The 13,550-nt window shown below is 43.1% G+C and overlaps 1 protein-coding gene across 1 annotated transcript; it reads right to left on the reverse strand.

Moving 5' to 3' along the window:
- Window positions 1-767: 767 nt before the first annotated feature.
- Window positions 768-13,550, reverse strand: LOC138213639 (macrophage colony-stimulating factor 1 receptor 2-like). Its single transcript, XM_069174871.1, has 22 exons — window positions 13,449-13,550; window positions 6,939-7,190; window positions 6,457-6,753; window positions 6,223-6,359; window positions 5,983-6,145; window positions 5,517-5,892; window positions 5,173-5,288; window positions 4,967-5,075; window positions 4,672-4,832; window positions 4,399-4,496; window positions 4,071-4,197; window positions 3,492-3,596; window positions 3,286-3,396; window positions 2,980-3,139; window positions 2,631-2,704; window positions 2,418-2,506; window positions 2,202-2,324; window positions 1,997-2,108; window positions 1,676-1,775; window positions 1,479-1,605; window positions 1,299-1,392; window positions 768-1,204 (listed from the first exon to the last, which is right to left on the reverse strand). Exons 1-22 carry the CDS (start codon window positions 13,504-13,506, stop codon window positions 1,143-1,145), a joined length of 3,051 nt encoding a protein of 1,016 aa, XP_069030972.1. The 5' UTR covers window positions 13,507-13,550; the 3' UTR covers window positions 768-1,142.

Raw genomic sequence — 13,550 nt, forward strand, 5'->3', positions numbered from 1 at the left:
CAGCATCGAAAGCAGAGTGAGCATCCGACCTCTTATACTCTGAAGCTGATCAAGATTACATGCAGTAATGGATAGAAATGCAGCATCTGTTTTATGGGTCATTGTGGTGTGAAAATAAAGTCCAGCAATTGTTAACCTGCACAGTAATCTTCTGGAATCTGGCCCCATCCCGTGCATTCCCCTGGCAGGTGCAACAGAAAACTCACCTGCAGAGACTCATTCCACTTAAATAAATAAATAAACTATAGAAACACGCTATTACAATGAATTATTATGAATAATTGTTAGAAATGTTTACTGGAGCTTGTCGCTCTTTCTGCTCCATCACAAGACTTCCTTTGACCTGGGTGGTCACAGCGCCGACTCCACCTTTCGCTTATCTCTTTGTAGCAGCCTTGACTTTGACAAAACAGCATTTAACGGGTTGGACTTTCTACTCCTGTGTTAGACATTTCTGATAAATTTATGATTAATCGTTAATAATATGCAATAAACCCAGAGGCCTGGACTCCTCCTGAGAGTTTTGGATGAAGCTGTGATGTCTCATGATGCAAAATAAAACCTGTAATAGTTCATTCAAAGCTGAAAAGCATCTCCTTCTGCTCTTCGTGAAATAATCCAGAATCTCTGAACATGTGAGGCTTTCACGGGAACCTGATTCAAACTGATCCTCCATCAGAAAAACAAACGGTCGGCTGTTTAGATTGAATTTATTAAAAAAAAAAAAAAAAAAAAAAAAAAAAATTGATTATAAAATTACAGTTCTGATCAGTACCACAAGAGAACGTCAGGATCAATACAAATTAAACGTGAAAATATTTCAGATTACGGACAAAAACAAAATTGAAATTAAAACAAAAAAATCCTGAATGATTATGATTCTGTTACAAAAACACAGAGAGAGACTTTCACGATCAAATCTGACTGAGGTCATTTCCTGAGCAGATTTTGGAACAAATACACACATCACACCAGTTGTTTATTTATTTTTATTATTCTGATATTTTAGACTAAATGTGTCTGAAATGTCCATAAAGTTTTCAGCAGTGTCGACCGTCTTCAGCCACATGAAGCGAACTCGTTCTCACAAGAGAACTTAGACTCATGAAAACCGTGAGAAGCATTCAGTTTGGATGAAAGGATCAGGAGAGCTGGTAGATGTTCTTCATCATTGACTCCCTCCCCTCTTCATCATCATTATTATCTGCAAGGAGAAGGGCAAGAGATGAAGTCTCGACAGATTTATTACAATTTTATTCAACTGTTTTTTTTTTTGGAACGGTTTCATAAATTCTCACATCGTTCTTCTTCTCTTCTCTTCGGTGTTCCTCCTCTAAGCTCCTCCTCCTCCTCCTCTTCTTCTCTGCACTCATCGATGTTCCTGTACGTTGGCTGAGGAGAAGAAGAAGAATTTAAACAATAAAGCAGAAGCCTGTCAGACGACACTGAGGGCTCTGGAACCACCGGGCTGTCCTCACCTGGTCGCTGCGATGTGGCGACCTGTCATTGGTTGAGGGGAGGAGTCTGTTGATGAGCTGACCAATCATTTTGAAGGTTGGTCTGTCAGTGGGCTCCAGATTCCAGCAGAGTGTCATCAGCTGGTACCTGAGAGGACAGGTGAGTGTCACATACAAAATAACTTTATCGACATTTATAAAAATCTCCATCCGCTCACATCTCAACTGGAGCGAAGTCTGGCTGGTCCATGTGGCGGCCATCTTTGATCATCTTGTAGAAGTTGGTGTCCACGGCAACGTTTGGGTATGGACTCTTACCTAAAGTGAGTAGGTGAACACAGAAAGAGACAGGTGAGAGACGTCAACGACGAGTCCCAAACATGTCCAATCAGAAAGCTGCGGTCTGGGCAGTCACTTGCATAGTTGCTGATCAACTGATTAAGTTACTTGACCATTTCTACCCATCATTAATCAATACTGGTCAACATTAGAGCCGAATTGGGGTGGGATGAAGTGATGTCCAGGGTTGCCACGGTTACCCAGAGAGAAGATCTCCCACAGTAAGACTCCGTAGGACCAGACGTCGCTCTGCACCGTGTAAACACACTGAAAGATGCTCTCTGGAGCCATCCACTTCACCGGGAGACGAGCCTATCGGAATAAAACGCACAGGAAAATGTCAAAATAAAATACGGTCTGTCAAAATAAAATGTCCTGCGAGGTACAGTGTGCTGAAACACCGACGTTTCCCTGAACGATGTAGCTGTCGTCGTCGCGAATGTCTCTGGCCAAACCAAAGTCACAGATCTTTGCAACGTGACAATCAGTCAGCAGGACGTTCCTTGCTGCTACGTCTCTGTGGATACACTGAGGCAGACAGGTGAGAGACAGACAGGTGAGACAAAAAAAAAAGAAGACCTTAAAGTCCTCACAAAGATAGAAGTCTGTGTGTTTTCTTACGTTTCTGGTGGACAGGAAGTCCATACCCTGAGCAACCTGGTAGGAAAACCTCATGAGGTCGCCCACAGAAAGACTGTCCGTCTGCCCACCTGGGAGACAGGCAGGTGCACAGTTAGACAGGTGAGTTCATGTGTGCTTAGGTGTGTTCGGGACAGTCGCGTTCAGGGGAATCCGGGTGAGTTCATGCGTGTTCAGGTGCGTTCAGGTTCTTACCCTGGTGCGTTTGTCCTGGACTCAGAGCCGGCTGCATCTCCTGATACTCTGAACAACACGAGATCCCGCTGTCACTGCAACACACATGACTGGACGTTACTAATCAGCTGGTCATCATCATCATCATCATCATCATCATCATCATCATCATCATTATCATACATACCTGCTGAATACAGAATACAAATTTAACACTACAGTGTAAAAAATACTTAATACTTTCATTTTAAATTTTAATCTGAAGCTTTTAAAATTGAATTGTTGCCCCGACTTTTTACCGGAAACAACTTTAATACTTATAAACTGTACAGGTGGAACGGAAGCCGTGTGATAAAGAAAAAGGTCGGACCTGCGGACCCTGCCGTGTTGGGCGGCCATGTTTTTATAGAAGGCCACGCCCTCCACTTCGTCGACACTCAACATCGATGTCATGAGGTCCTGAGCGTTAGCCCGCAGGAAGTTGAGCAGGTCGCCGTAGCTACAGTACTCAGTAATCATCAGCATGGGGCCTGGTGGGTGAGTTAAAAAGGTCAAAGGTGAGCAAACTGCAATCACAGGTAGACCCACTGAGCCAAAACCTCACGACCACCTCCGGCTCGATCCAGGGTCCCTGTGGTGTCTGGCTCCACGTGACCAGCAGATCCTTTGAACTCACCTCCTCGAGTGCAGGCTCCCAGCAGGTTGACTATGTTGTCATGGTAACCGAGATGGCTGAGGATCTTCAGCTCCGACATCAGAGCTTCCCGTTCCTCCGAGTGAGCGCTCGCTGTTGACGAAACACACGAAACATCAGATCGTCACCGTCGCAAGTAGAACGACGACGATGATGACGACGACGATGATGCTGGTTTGTGGACTGACGTTTGAGCATCTTGACAGCGACTCTGGTGACCTTGTCTTCAGTTTCCAGACCGTACGCCGTTGCCTCGACGACCTTCCCAAATGCCCCCGAGCCCAAGACGGCACCTGACGAACGGAAAGGCTGAAATGTGAATAACAAACCGGAGAGGAAGGAGGAACAGGTTCCAACGACATCTCTGATTCTGACTGTTACATTTTAAATTGATGTTACATTTATCGTTACTATTGTAGTTCTTGAATATTAAACCGAGTGTTAATATCACGATGTTTGACGGTTAAATGCTAACAAGCATAGTGTTAATGTGATAGTTTGAAAATTAAACATTATCATTGTAGTATTTGAGTGTCAAATGTTAACAACATTGTGTTTAAAGTTAAACTGAACGTAAATGTCGCAATTATTTTTAGCATTAAACGACGTTAACGTCTTGGTGTTTGAAATAAAAAAATAAAATAAAAAAAGGTATTTGTATTTAAACTGAACATTAACATCGTCGTGTTTAAATATGAATCGTTAAAGTCATAGTCTTCCGGGCTGAACTAGTGTTTCTTGCTGGTTTTGAATCAGACGCTTCGTACCGAGGCGGAGTTTGTCGCGGGGAAACTCCCACTTGTGGTTGTACGGCAGCTGGGTGGGGTCAACGAAAGTGTAGTTGTTCCCGTCGGTGCTTTCGATGATCTTCCAGCGGATCTCGTATTTGGGTTTCTGGCGGAACAAGAACAGCAGAATCTGATTATTTCCCTTTTTTTTTTTTTTCTGCCCACTCTGCAGGCTAATCCGACAACATAAATACATTTGTATACTCCAGCCACTGACCTGCTTTCTACTGTTTCTACTGATTTCCAGAACTGAGAACTGTTAAGATAAATAACAGAAGTGACTCCACGTGGCGATCAGTGAACGTACCTGTCTGCACTTGTAAAAGACGACCACTAGGAGCAGCAGGAGAGCAGCAGCAACACTCAGAGCTCCAATCAGAACCGGCGTGAAGACGGTTTGAGGTCCTGCGTCGATGAAAACAAGAACATTTGGTCGCATGCAAAGCTTTTTCTGTTTTCATTTATTGTTTGTATTGAAACATCTGTATTCTACCACTGTATGTCCGACCTGTACGGCAGTTTGTGTTCGTTGCTTTTGATAAGTGCTTTGTAAATCTGCTGTGGTTAAGCCGACACTTACGGTGACTGAAGACCTCACGAGACTCTCCCACGAGGTTGACGGCGAGACACTCGACCGTGACGTCATCTTTAGCTGACAGAGGAAGCTGCGCCCTCACCTCGTCCCCCTCCTGAGAGGTCACAATGGCTGGAGCAGCCATATTGGTGGAGACTTCTGAACACCTGCATCAGGGGTTAAATATCTGTTCATTTTTAATTATGTAGTAAGTTATTGTATGCAGATGTTTTTATGCACTGTTTGTAATAAACGCTGCAGCCTGTAGGGGGCACTGACAACACTGTCGGTTTACACATACGTGTGCTGGACACCGGGGCATGTGAGCAAGACGATTGTGGGTCGTGGATATCCAGAGCTCCTGCAGGTCAGATTGTCGTTCTCCATGGTGATCGCAGTATTCGGAGAACCTGAAGGATTAAAATGTGTTTTTTGACATAACAGATCATGTAATCAGAGCAGGATGCTGAAGAAGAGAAGGGGCAAGACGAGGGAAAGTTTTCTTACGGTAGACTCGGAGATCAATGTTTTGCGAGCCTTTGAAGAACGCGTTAGAAAAATGAAATGAGTAGTGACCTCGATCCTCCTGACGCACCCGCCGCAGCAGCAGGCTAGCATTTGACCTGCAACATCAAAATGACCACCTTAGAAAACATTAACACCAACATGTCCACCTTAACACCAACACAACCACCTTAAAAAAAACCTTAACACCAACATTTCCACCTTAAAAGACCTTAACACCAACACTTCCACCTTAACCAGCCTTAACACCAACACTTCCACCTTAACAAACATTAAGGTGGTATTGTTTGTGTTGCAGGTATCTGTCTGACTTGCTTCAGTCTTACCTGTAGTCGCTCGCCGCGTAGCTCTCCTGGTGCACCGTTTTTTCCTCATCGTTGATGTGTGCTGGTGTCGTCCAATGCTGGTTCCTGATTGGAGGATAGGCCTCCATCACAAAGGTCAGTGTCACATCTCGCCCTTCGTACACCTCCACTCTGCTGCTTCTGCTAATGTTAGCACGGCTGGCCCCATTCGTGTCCGCTCTTTCCAAGCTAACATTAGCAATCAGTTCCCCGTCCACTTCAAGGGAGCCATTGCTAACGTTAGCTTCTAGCTCTTCCATCACCTCCATTGGCGTGATGCCGTCGTTAACCTCTGTGGTCCTTTTCTTAGCATTGGCATGCTCCATTTTCTGCAGGTAGATTCGCAGGTAGGGACGATCTGAAGAAGAAGAGGAGACGAGTAAATATGAGTGTCCTGTTCTTTGTAGTTACTGTGTTTTGTGAGTCTATCTTTTTGTTATTTACGTACCCAGGACTTGGAGCTGCGTGGTTGCCGCAGCGACTCCAGCTTCATTGGCAGCGGTACAGGTGTATGGACCACCGTGTGTCCAGTCGACAGCAGAGATAGTCAGAGTGCTGTTTTTGTACAGGTGATTGTTTCTATAGACTTGGCTCTCCGTGTAATTTAGTTTCTGAAACGAACGAAACGGTCAATCAACACACATTTTTATCAGGAGTAAAGACACACAGGTGACCTTTGACCTCTCACCTGAATGTTGGGGTGTGTCCAGGTGAGGCTGTAGAAGTGGGAGGGGTTACTGGTCACGCAGGTGACCTCAAACTGCTCTCCTAACAGACGGACAAATTTGTCCTGACCAATGGACAGGGAGGGGGGGTGACGCAGGCCTGCAGACAGACAGGTGGCGAGACAGGTGGCGTGTCATGCAGGTGGATAGACAGGTAAAGAGACAGGTAGAGAGACAGGTGGCGAGTGAGGTCTTACGGGGGGCCACCATCAGGTAGACGGGCCTGGATCTGAACTCTCTCCCGTCCTTCCAGCCAGAACAGACGTACTCTCCTTTGAAAGACCTCCTCAGGTCTCGGATCAGGGCTCCTCTACGGGGGTCAACAATCGCGTTCATACCCAGCGGGAGGCCCGACCCCTGGCCTTCCGATTGGAGCGTGAGATTTGTGACGGATGGGTCGGTCAGCAGACACCTGAAAAGGAAGTTTTCACCTTCCTTGAGGTTGGGCATGTTGTTACGAGGCGTGACGAAGACGCTGGATGGGTCGGCTGGGTCTGGGAATTATGAGAAACTGGAGGTCATTTTTTTTTTTTTTTAGGACATGATGAAGAGTATTAAAAGCATCACTGTCAGCAGGTGAGTCAAGAACATACACCTGAAACAAACTAAAGGAAGCAAATCAACCAAAGGTCAGAAGAACTCCAAAATCACGAGGTAGTGGGGCCTCTGCTCATCTCACCTTTGACATACAGGTGGATCCAGGTGTCCAGGTGCTCCAGGCTTCTATTTCTGTACCTGCAGTGGTATGTCCCGGTGTGTCTGGGCTGCGACCTGTCGGCCCGGTACAGCGCGGTGAACGCAGTGTTGGACCACATAACGGAACCGTTGCCATGGCAACCAAAGGTAAAGGCAGAACCGGCAGTCAGAACTGCATCAGACTGGTTCGGGAGGAGTTTAGAGTTTAGACGGATCGACGTTGGATCGGGAGGTTCTGAAAAAAAAAAACGAAAAAAACAAAAACAAACAATAACTGTTCAAGTGCAATAATAACGACACCTGAAGATGCCCAAAATACAGAAGACAGACTGGCAGAGACCCAAAATTGGGTTTAACTGGTTAACAGACTGCATGAAATGAAATAAAATGGACATTTTAACATAACTTGTTTGTATACCACTGCACGATGCTGTCAGGGTTAACGTAATTTTCTGTACTGTAACAAAGTGAACTTTGACACTGCAAGGCCCCTCAGATAAGGACTTGAACCGAGCACACCCCAGTTGTTACAGGATATAAAATATGCTGACTGAACATGTCAAGTTGCCCTCATTTGTGGAGACCTATGATCTATGTGGTGTGACTGCTGCTTTTTCACAGAAAAATCCAACCGAACAAATGCTAACTATCAGCAAGTGAATCAAAACTTTCAAGGACCGAAAATAGAACCCTGAGGAACCTCACAAGTATTCACTTAATCGGTTGGATGGAGACATAAGCAGCAGTGGACAGCTGTTAACCAACATACTTAATGACACAAACATCAGCACTGAAAACCAACACTAGTGGAGGGTCAATTCAACACAACTTTATTCAAAATCAGAGGAGAGATCACTGAAATCACATTTAATTTACAACCAAGAAGATTTTTTTCTATTTTTTTTTTTATTGATGAGATTTTTCAAACATTTTCAGATTCGTTTTCACTTGTGAATTTTATGAAACATATTGTCGATCAGCTTACTGATTTATTGATTAAATGACAACAGAAGTTATTAATAATTGACAGTCTCATTGGTTAGCTGGTATAAAAGATCTAAATCATTGGCTGGCTCAATAAGAACAGATTAACCTTAGCGACTGGTTTAGACTGGTCATTAGAAATCAATGGTGTCCTGTTGGATCGGAGGGTCTCAGCGGCTGTCAGGAGCCGGTTTCTTGGTGTCCTGCAGGTGGGTGGCGATGCGGGATGTCTGAAGCAGTAGAGCCTGATGGTTTTCAACTAGCAGACTCTGGTGACGAGCCAGGTTCTGCAGATCTTGGATCTGCTGGGACCCCTGAGGACACAACACCAGAACGCAGGTTAGTTCAGGTAAACTGGATTATATATATATTGTATTGTATATATAGTGTATATCCCATTGAACCAGTTTAGTTTAGACTAATTAAGGTGTACTTGGTCTAAAAACATCTTAAAATAATCTTCCCTGGCCAGAGTTTACAGGAGGAGCTTGACCACAGTCTCAACTAAATTGAATTAAAATGCAATCTAAGCAAAATTAAAAGTTATCTTAAATTAAACAAAACCAGAGCTAAACTAAACTAAGTCACACCTGAACCAAATTAAACAATGTAAATCATATTTATATTAAACTAATCTAACTGGAGATAAATTTAAGTTAGCCAAAAATGAGCTAAAATAAACTTATCAAAACTAAGATAAATCTGAATCTAAAAAGTAAACTTAAGAGGAAAAGATATCTACATTAAACCTGAGAGAAAATAAATTAAAGCTGGACTAAACTGGACTCACCTGAGTTCCCAGAATGCCGAGCTGTTGGACCACCTGGCCCTGATGTTTGGCGACCTCCTTCTGAATCTTGACCAGTTGTGTTAACAGATCCAGGACCGTTGTCCTCCACACGTCTTCTTGCTGATTGTGGACCAGCTCCGACAGTTTGGGGGTATAGTTTGGACCGGCGGGGTGAACGTCTGCTTGGCCAGGAGACTGGGCGGCGCCCATCATCATGGGAACAGCTGGGTTGTCTTGGACATCACCTGCAGTGAAGACGACTGAAGTCAAAACTTCAGTTTTTACACGACACGTAGCCGACATGATTCACGTTCATGTTTTAATTTTCAGATTAAAAGAGGCGTTACATCAGGATATAAAGAGAGCGTATTTAGGGCTGCATTTGCTTTGATTGACAGGTGACTCAGCCAGTCTCGGCCATGTTTGTAGCCACGTTACAAACCTGACCTTTACCCGCCGGGTCCCGTGTTGTGTTGGGTTCGTGTCATTTTGTTGAACAAATCAGAATCATTTGGACACAACGGGGTTTAAAATTACGATTTACTCTTCGGTTGACATTCAGATGTTCCTTTATAATCTGAGTGATCGATCGGTGCACTGATCAATAAATAGACTCAGATGAAGAGATTTGTTGTGAAGCCTCATGTGACAGTTGGAGATTCGCGTCATCGAGTTTCACAATCAGGGCAAAAAAAACAGAAGTGAAACTACAAACACAGTCTTCGTGCGCGTGTGTGTGCGTCTGTGTGTGTGTGCGCGTGTGTGTGTGTGTGCGTCTGTGTGTGTGTGTGTGTGTGTGTGTGTGACAAATTTCAGACTGTTGAACTTCAGGATGAGATTCTGATGAACAGTCACTTTGAAGCATGTGTAAAGAGTGAGACTTTTACTAGTCTTAAATAAATAACTGTAATCTTCAATTAAACAGTTTGTTTATTAATGACTGACTTATGATCTCCTGAGTTTTATATCTATAAAACTTTAACCCCTGTAAAAGTGTTTTGTTGTAAGTCTGGGGGGGGGTTGTTAAACTCTGCGGGCTGACGCGTACAGAAAGAGAGAGTGCTCACGTGGAAACCTTAAAAGCAAAGAAACCAATTAAAAACCCAGAAACAGAACCAAAACTGACCGAAACCTAAAACTGACATGAAATATATTCAGATGCGAGGCATGCTGGGAAACTGAATTTTGTCTGATTTGTGTAACTGAAGAATTTCTGCTGATAATGACTCAACGTTACAATTTAGGTTTCTGCAGGTTTCTTTTAAAAATTAAAAGACTCCAGATGAACCATATTTTGTTTTCTATCAAGGAACTCTGCGGTCAGCCGTCTTTGTTTTGAATCACAAACGAGACTCGAAAAACACCCTGAATTCACCTTAAAAAAAAACAACAACTTGTGTTCATATTGACACATTAAGTTCACGTTACTCAAAAACGCTTATGATTATTTGCACCAACAGCTCAAACTGAGTTGTTGTTTTGATGAAACTTCCCAAAAATGTATTTGAGTTCTGGAAAAGCACATTTCACTGTGTTTATGTCATCCTGTGTACTGTAAAATGTCCTAAAAAGTCAAATTACATCACTTTTTCTTTCTTTGTTTCTTTGAGTTTTGGACTTTGCACCTGATCAGCCGTTTAATTCAATTCAAATTAATTTTCCTAACGCCCCAAATCACAGCACAAGTCATCTCAGGGCACTTCACGCAGTCTAGCCCATATAATGGAACAAAACAATTCGACAATTCGCACACGAGCGACAGCTGGAAAGAAAAACGTCCTTTTAAGAGAAAGAAAAACCTCCGACGGGACGAGACTCAGCGGCTCGACCGGTCGGGGGTTACGGGAGAGCGGAGAGAGAAAAGCGCAGCATAGAGATAACAAACACGATCAATACAATCCATGATTGATCTTTTAACCCATATTTGTTTGCTTCTTGTAGAATTAATTAAATTCTTCCATTCAGAATTCGGTCCATAAAAGTCCGAACTGCCAAAAGATTAAAAAAAACAACAACAACCGGGCAGCGGAGGACTATGGAAGGTTACTGATCGATTAAAGACCGAAATGATTCGTAATCTGAATCGTCATCGAAATACGATTGTTTTTATTTGTTTGTCGGCAGTCCGAACGTCGTCGGGCGAGGTTCATTCGTGAGATTCTCAAACTGACTGGAGGTACGAGGTTTTCACACCGCTGAGTTTTGTTGTTGGGAGAAAGTCCTGCAGTTAGGAGGTTTCGGTGTTGGTGTGACAAAACCTCAGAAAGTCAGGAAACACATTTTCTACCAGAGACCACAAACACACATGCAGAAACTATACACCCACCCACACACACACACACACACACACACACACACACACACACACAGGGATAATGTGTGTTTCAGTGTGTTGAGGGTCTTTTCTTCCACTTCCTCGTCTTACTTCTTCTTTGTTGAGGACTCTGTGGGAGAGGTGGAGGAACTGGTCACCACGGCAACATGTTTACATCTACTCCAGGGGCTCTTAGTTTGTACAGTATTTATTTGTCGTGGTGGGACGACATGGACGTAACTGGACAGCATCTGGACCTGAGAGTCCATCAGTTTCTGCAGCAGCTGTGGTCCGAGTTTCCTCCACGTTTTCAGACAGCAAAGCTTCGATCCAGTGGATGTTCATGACGCCGCAGATCGCGGCTCCAGGAGGGTCCGAATATTATCTCAGCGGGCGACTTGTTTTTCCTCTCTAAACATTTGTGTTCACGAGTCCATCTGCGAATTGAGCGACACCTGCGAGCGATTTCAGCCAGTCGACTCGAGCAGCTGCACCATCCCGACATTTGGGGGTCGATTTAAGCTGCGAATTATTATTTTTTTTTAATATATTTGCTCACAATTCCCCAAAATCTCTTACCCCATCAGGAGTAATGAGGCCGGAACCCAGACGCCAAATTCTAACGATGTTCTGCTGCTGTAATAAATATTTCAAAAGTGAGCTGTCCAACGGAAATAAAGGTCGAATTCACCTGTGAGGAAAAACCCGCCTGTGACGTTCCTCCGTGTTGTCCGGTTGGACTTCTTCCTCCACGCAAACCTTCAAATCCCTGCAGGCCCGAATTGGACTCGACGCGTCTCAAGGAGCTTTTTGTCTTTCTGTCTCTTTCTACAGATTTGTTCCCAGCGGTCGTATTTAATGATCCGTGGAGGTTTTACTGTCGTCTCCCTCTGAGACTCTGATCCTGTTTCTACTGTTAGCCTGTTCACGGTTCAGGCTGCTGGTTCTGTCTGGGTCATTAAAACCGACTGTGGACGATGAAGGTTGGGTTTACTTCACTTGTAGTTTCTGCAGTTGTTGTTAATGAACCACATCTCAATACATTAAAACTGGGTATACAGTTTAAAGTCAGGGTGCAGGTACACCACAGCTGTAATTCAACATTTTAAGTTTCACCATCAGTGGACAGTTTCATGAAATGTGCAACATTTTGGCGCTTTTAACTCATAAAAGAAACAACACGGAAAGTTCTGCCGCCGTTCATGATCTGCATATAAAAACTGCTCGTTTGTTGTTGTTGTTTTTTTTTTAAATCAGAAGGGATCATATTTGGATGAGCTGGGGGAGGAGCGGGGGTGAATCTGACCGAAAACCAAAGGACACTACGTCCTGCCCACCTATATATTGGAAACCTGACTGCACCCCAGGCCTGTCAGTCAAAATGTAGCAATCAAAATGTATTGATGTTATATTTCAAGAGAGAAGTTAACACTTTTCGAATAAGAGTCTGATGGAGCCATACATGTTTTGGAGACAGCCCCTAGTGGTCGTCAGTGCTATTGCACTTTGAGGCAATTCAGCATTGGAGTCCACCTCCATTTTTATACACGGTCTCTGGTCTGTTTTCTGGTATAAAATATAAATAAAGTTGAATTGGTAATTGCACAAGAACATTTTCCCAAACATCTGTTTTGTTTCCTGTAAATACCCAGAATGTTGTTGTTGTTTTTTGTTTTTTTTTACATTTCAGTGTATTTCTGCAGTAATTTATTTTTAACAATGACAAAATACCCAACAATATGATTTCATTGACACAACAATATACAAAACATACAACTGCAATAAAATAAGTATTGTAGTTTTTAATAATTTATCATGAATACAGCACACATCGCGACTGCTTTTTATAGTTTTGTGTTATCTGTGACTTTTTAACGTTTAAATCAAGAATACCTGCAGATCCAAACCTTTTCTCTCGTCTTCCTGCCTGTGATTTGTTTTTTTTGATCTGAAAGTTTACTGCAGTTCACTTAGTTGGGCTTTTGATTGGTTAAATGTTAAATCAGCTGTCTGGGTTTGTTAGTTAGTTGACTGTGTTTACTTTGTTTATCACACTGTTATTTATATTATCTCAACATTTTTACATCATGTGATGTTATTCCTCAGTTCTTCGTGTTCATGTTCCCATTTATTTTTCTTCACGGGTATGAAAATAATCAGGCCTTAATTAAGTCTCGGTAAGCAACAGTCACATGTTTACAAATAAAATATTTATTTTACAATTTTATGAAAACTACAGGCGACATGAATATATACAATAGACAACTCCCCATGAATCATTTCATTGAGTTGTGTTTGTATCTTTGTTTTCCTTCACACATGAATGAAAATAATTAACCCTTTATACCTGGTAAATAAAGGGTCAATAAAGAGTAAATATAAATATATTTGAGTTCCTTTCTTACCTTCAGCAGAGCAGCAGCAGCTGAGGGCGATCAACAGTAGTAGGGAATGGAGCCACATCTCTCTCTCTCTCTCTTTGTTGTTCAGACTGAAGTCAAACTGAA

Source organism: Embiotoca jacksoni, unplaced genomic scaffold (assembly GCF_022577435.1).
Source record: "Embiotoca jacksoni isolate LCO1_2020_lvr unplaced genomic scaffold, fEmbJac1.0.p SCAF_62, whole genome shotgun sequence".
NCBI classification, from domain to species: domain Eukaryota; kingdom Metazoa; phylum Chordata; class Actinopteri; family Embiotocidae; genus Embiotoca; species Embiotoca jacksoni.

Bases quoted from the DNA above. Each gene is read 5' to 3' on its own strand.
- LOC138213639 (XM_069174871.1), bottom strand. From the start codon at position 13,506: ATGTGGCTCCATTCCCTACTACTGTTGATCGCCCTCAGCTGCTGCTGC. The intron at 3,140-3,285 runs GTGAGTTCAAAG...CTCACCCACCAG, and splicing joins GGGAGCCTGCACTCGAGGAG to GCCCCATGCTGATGATTACT. The intron at 2,325-2,417 runs GTAAGAAAACAC...TGTCTGCCTCAG, and splicing joins ACTTCCTGTCCACCAGAAAC to TGTATCCACAGAGACGTAGC.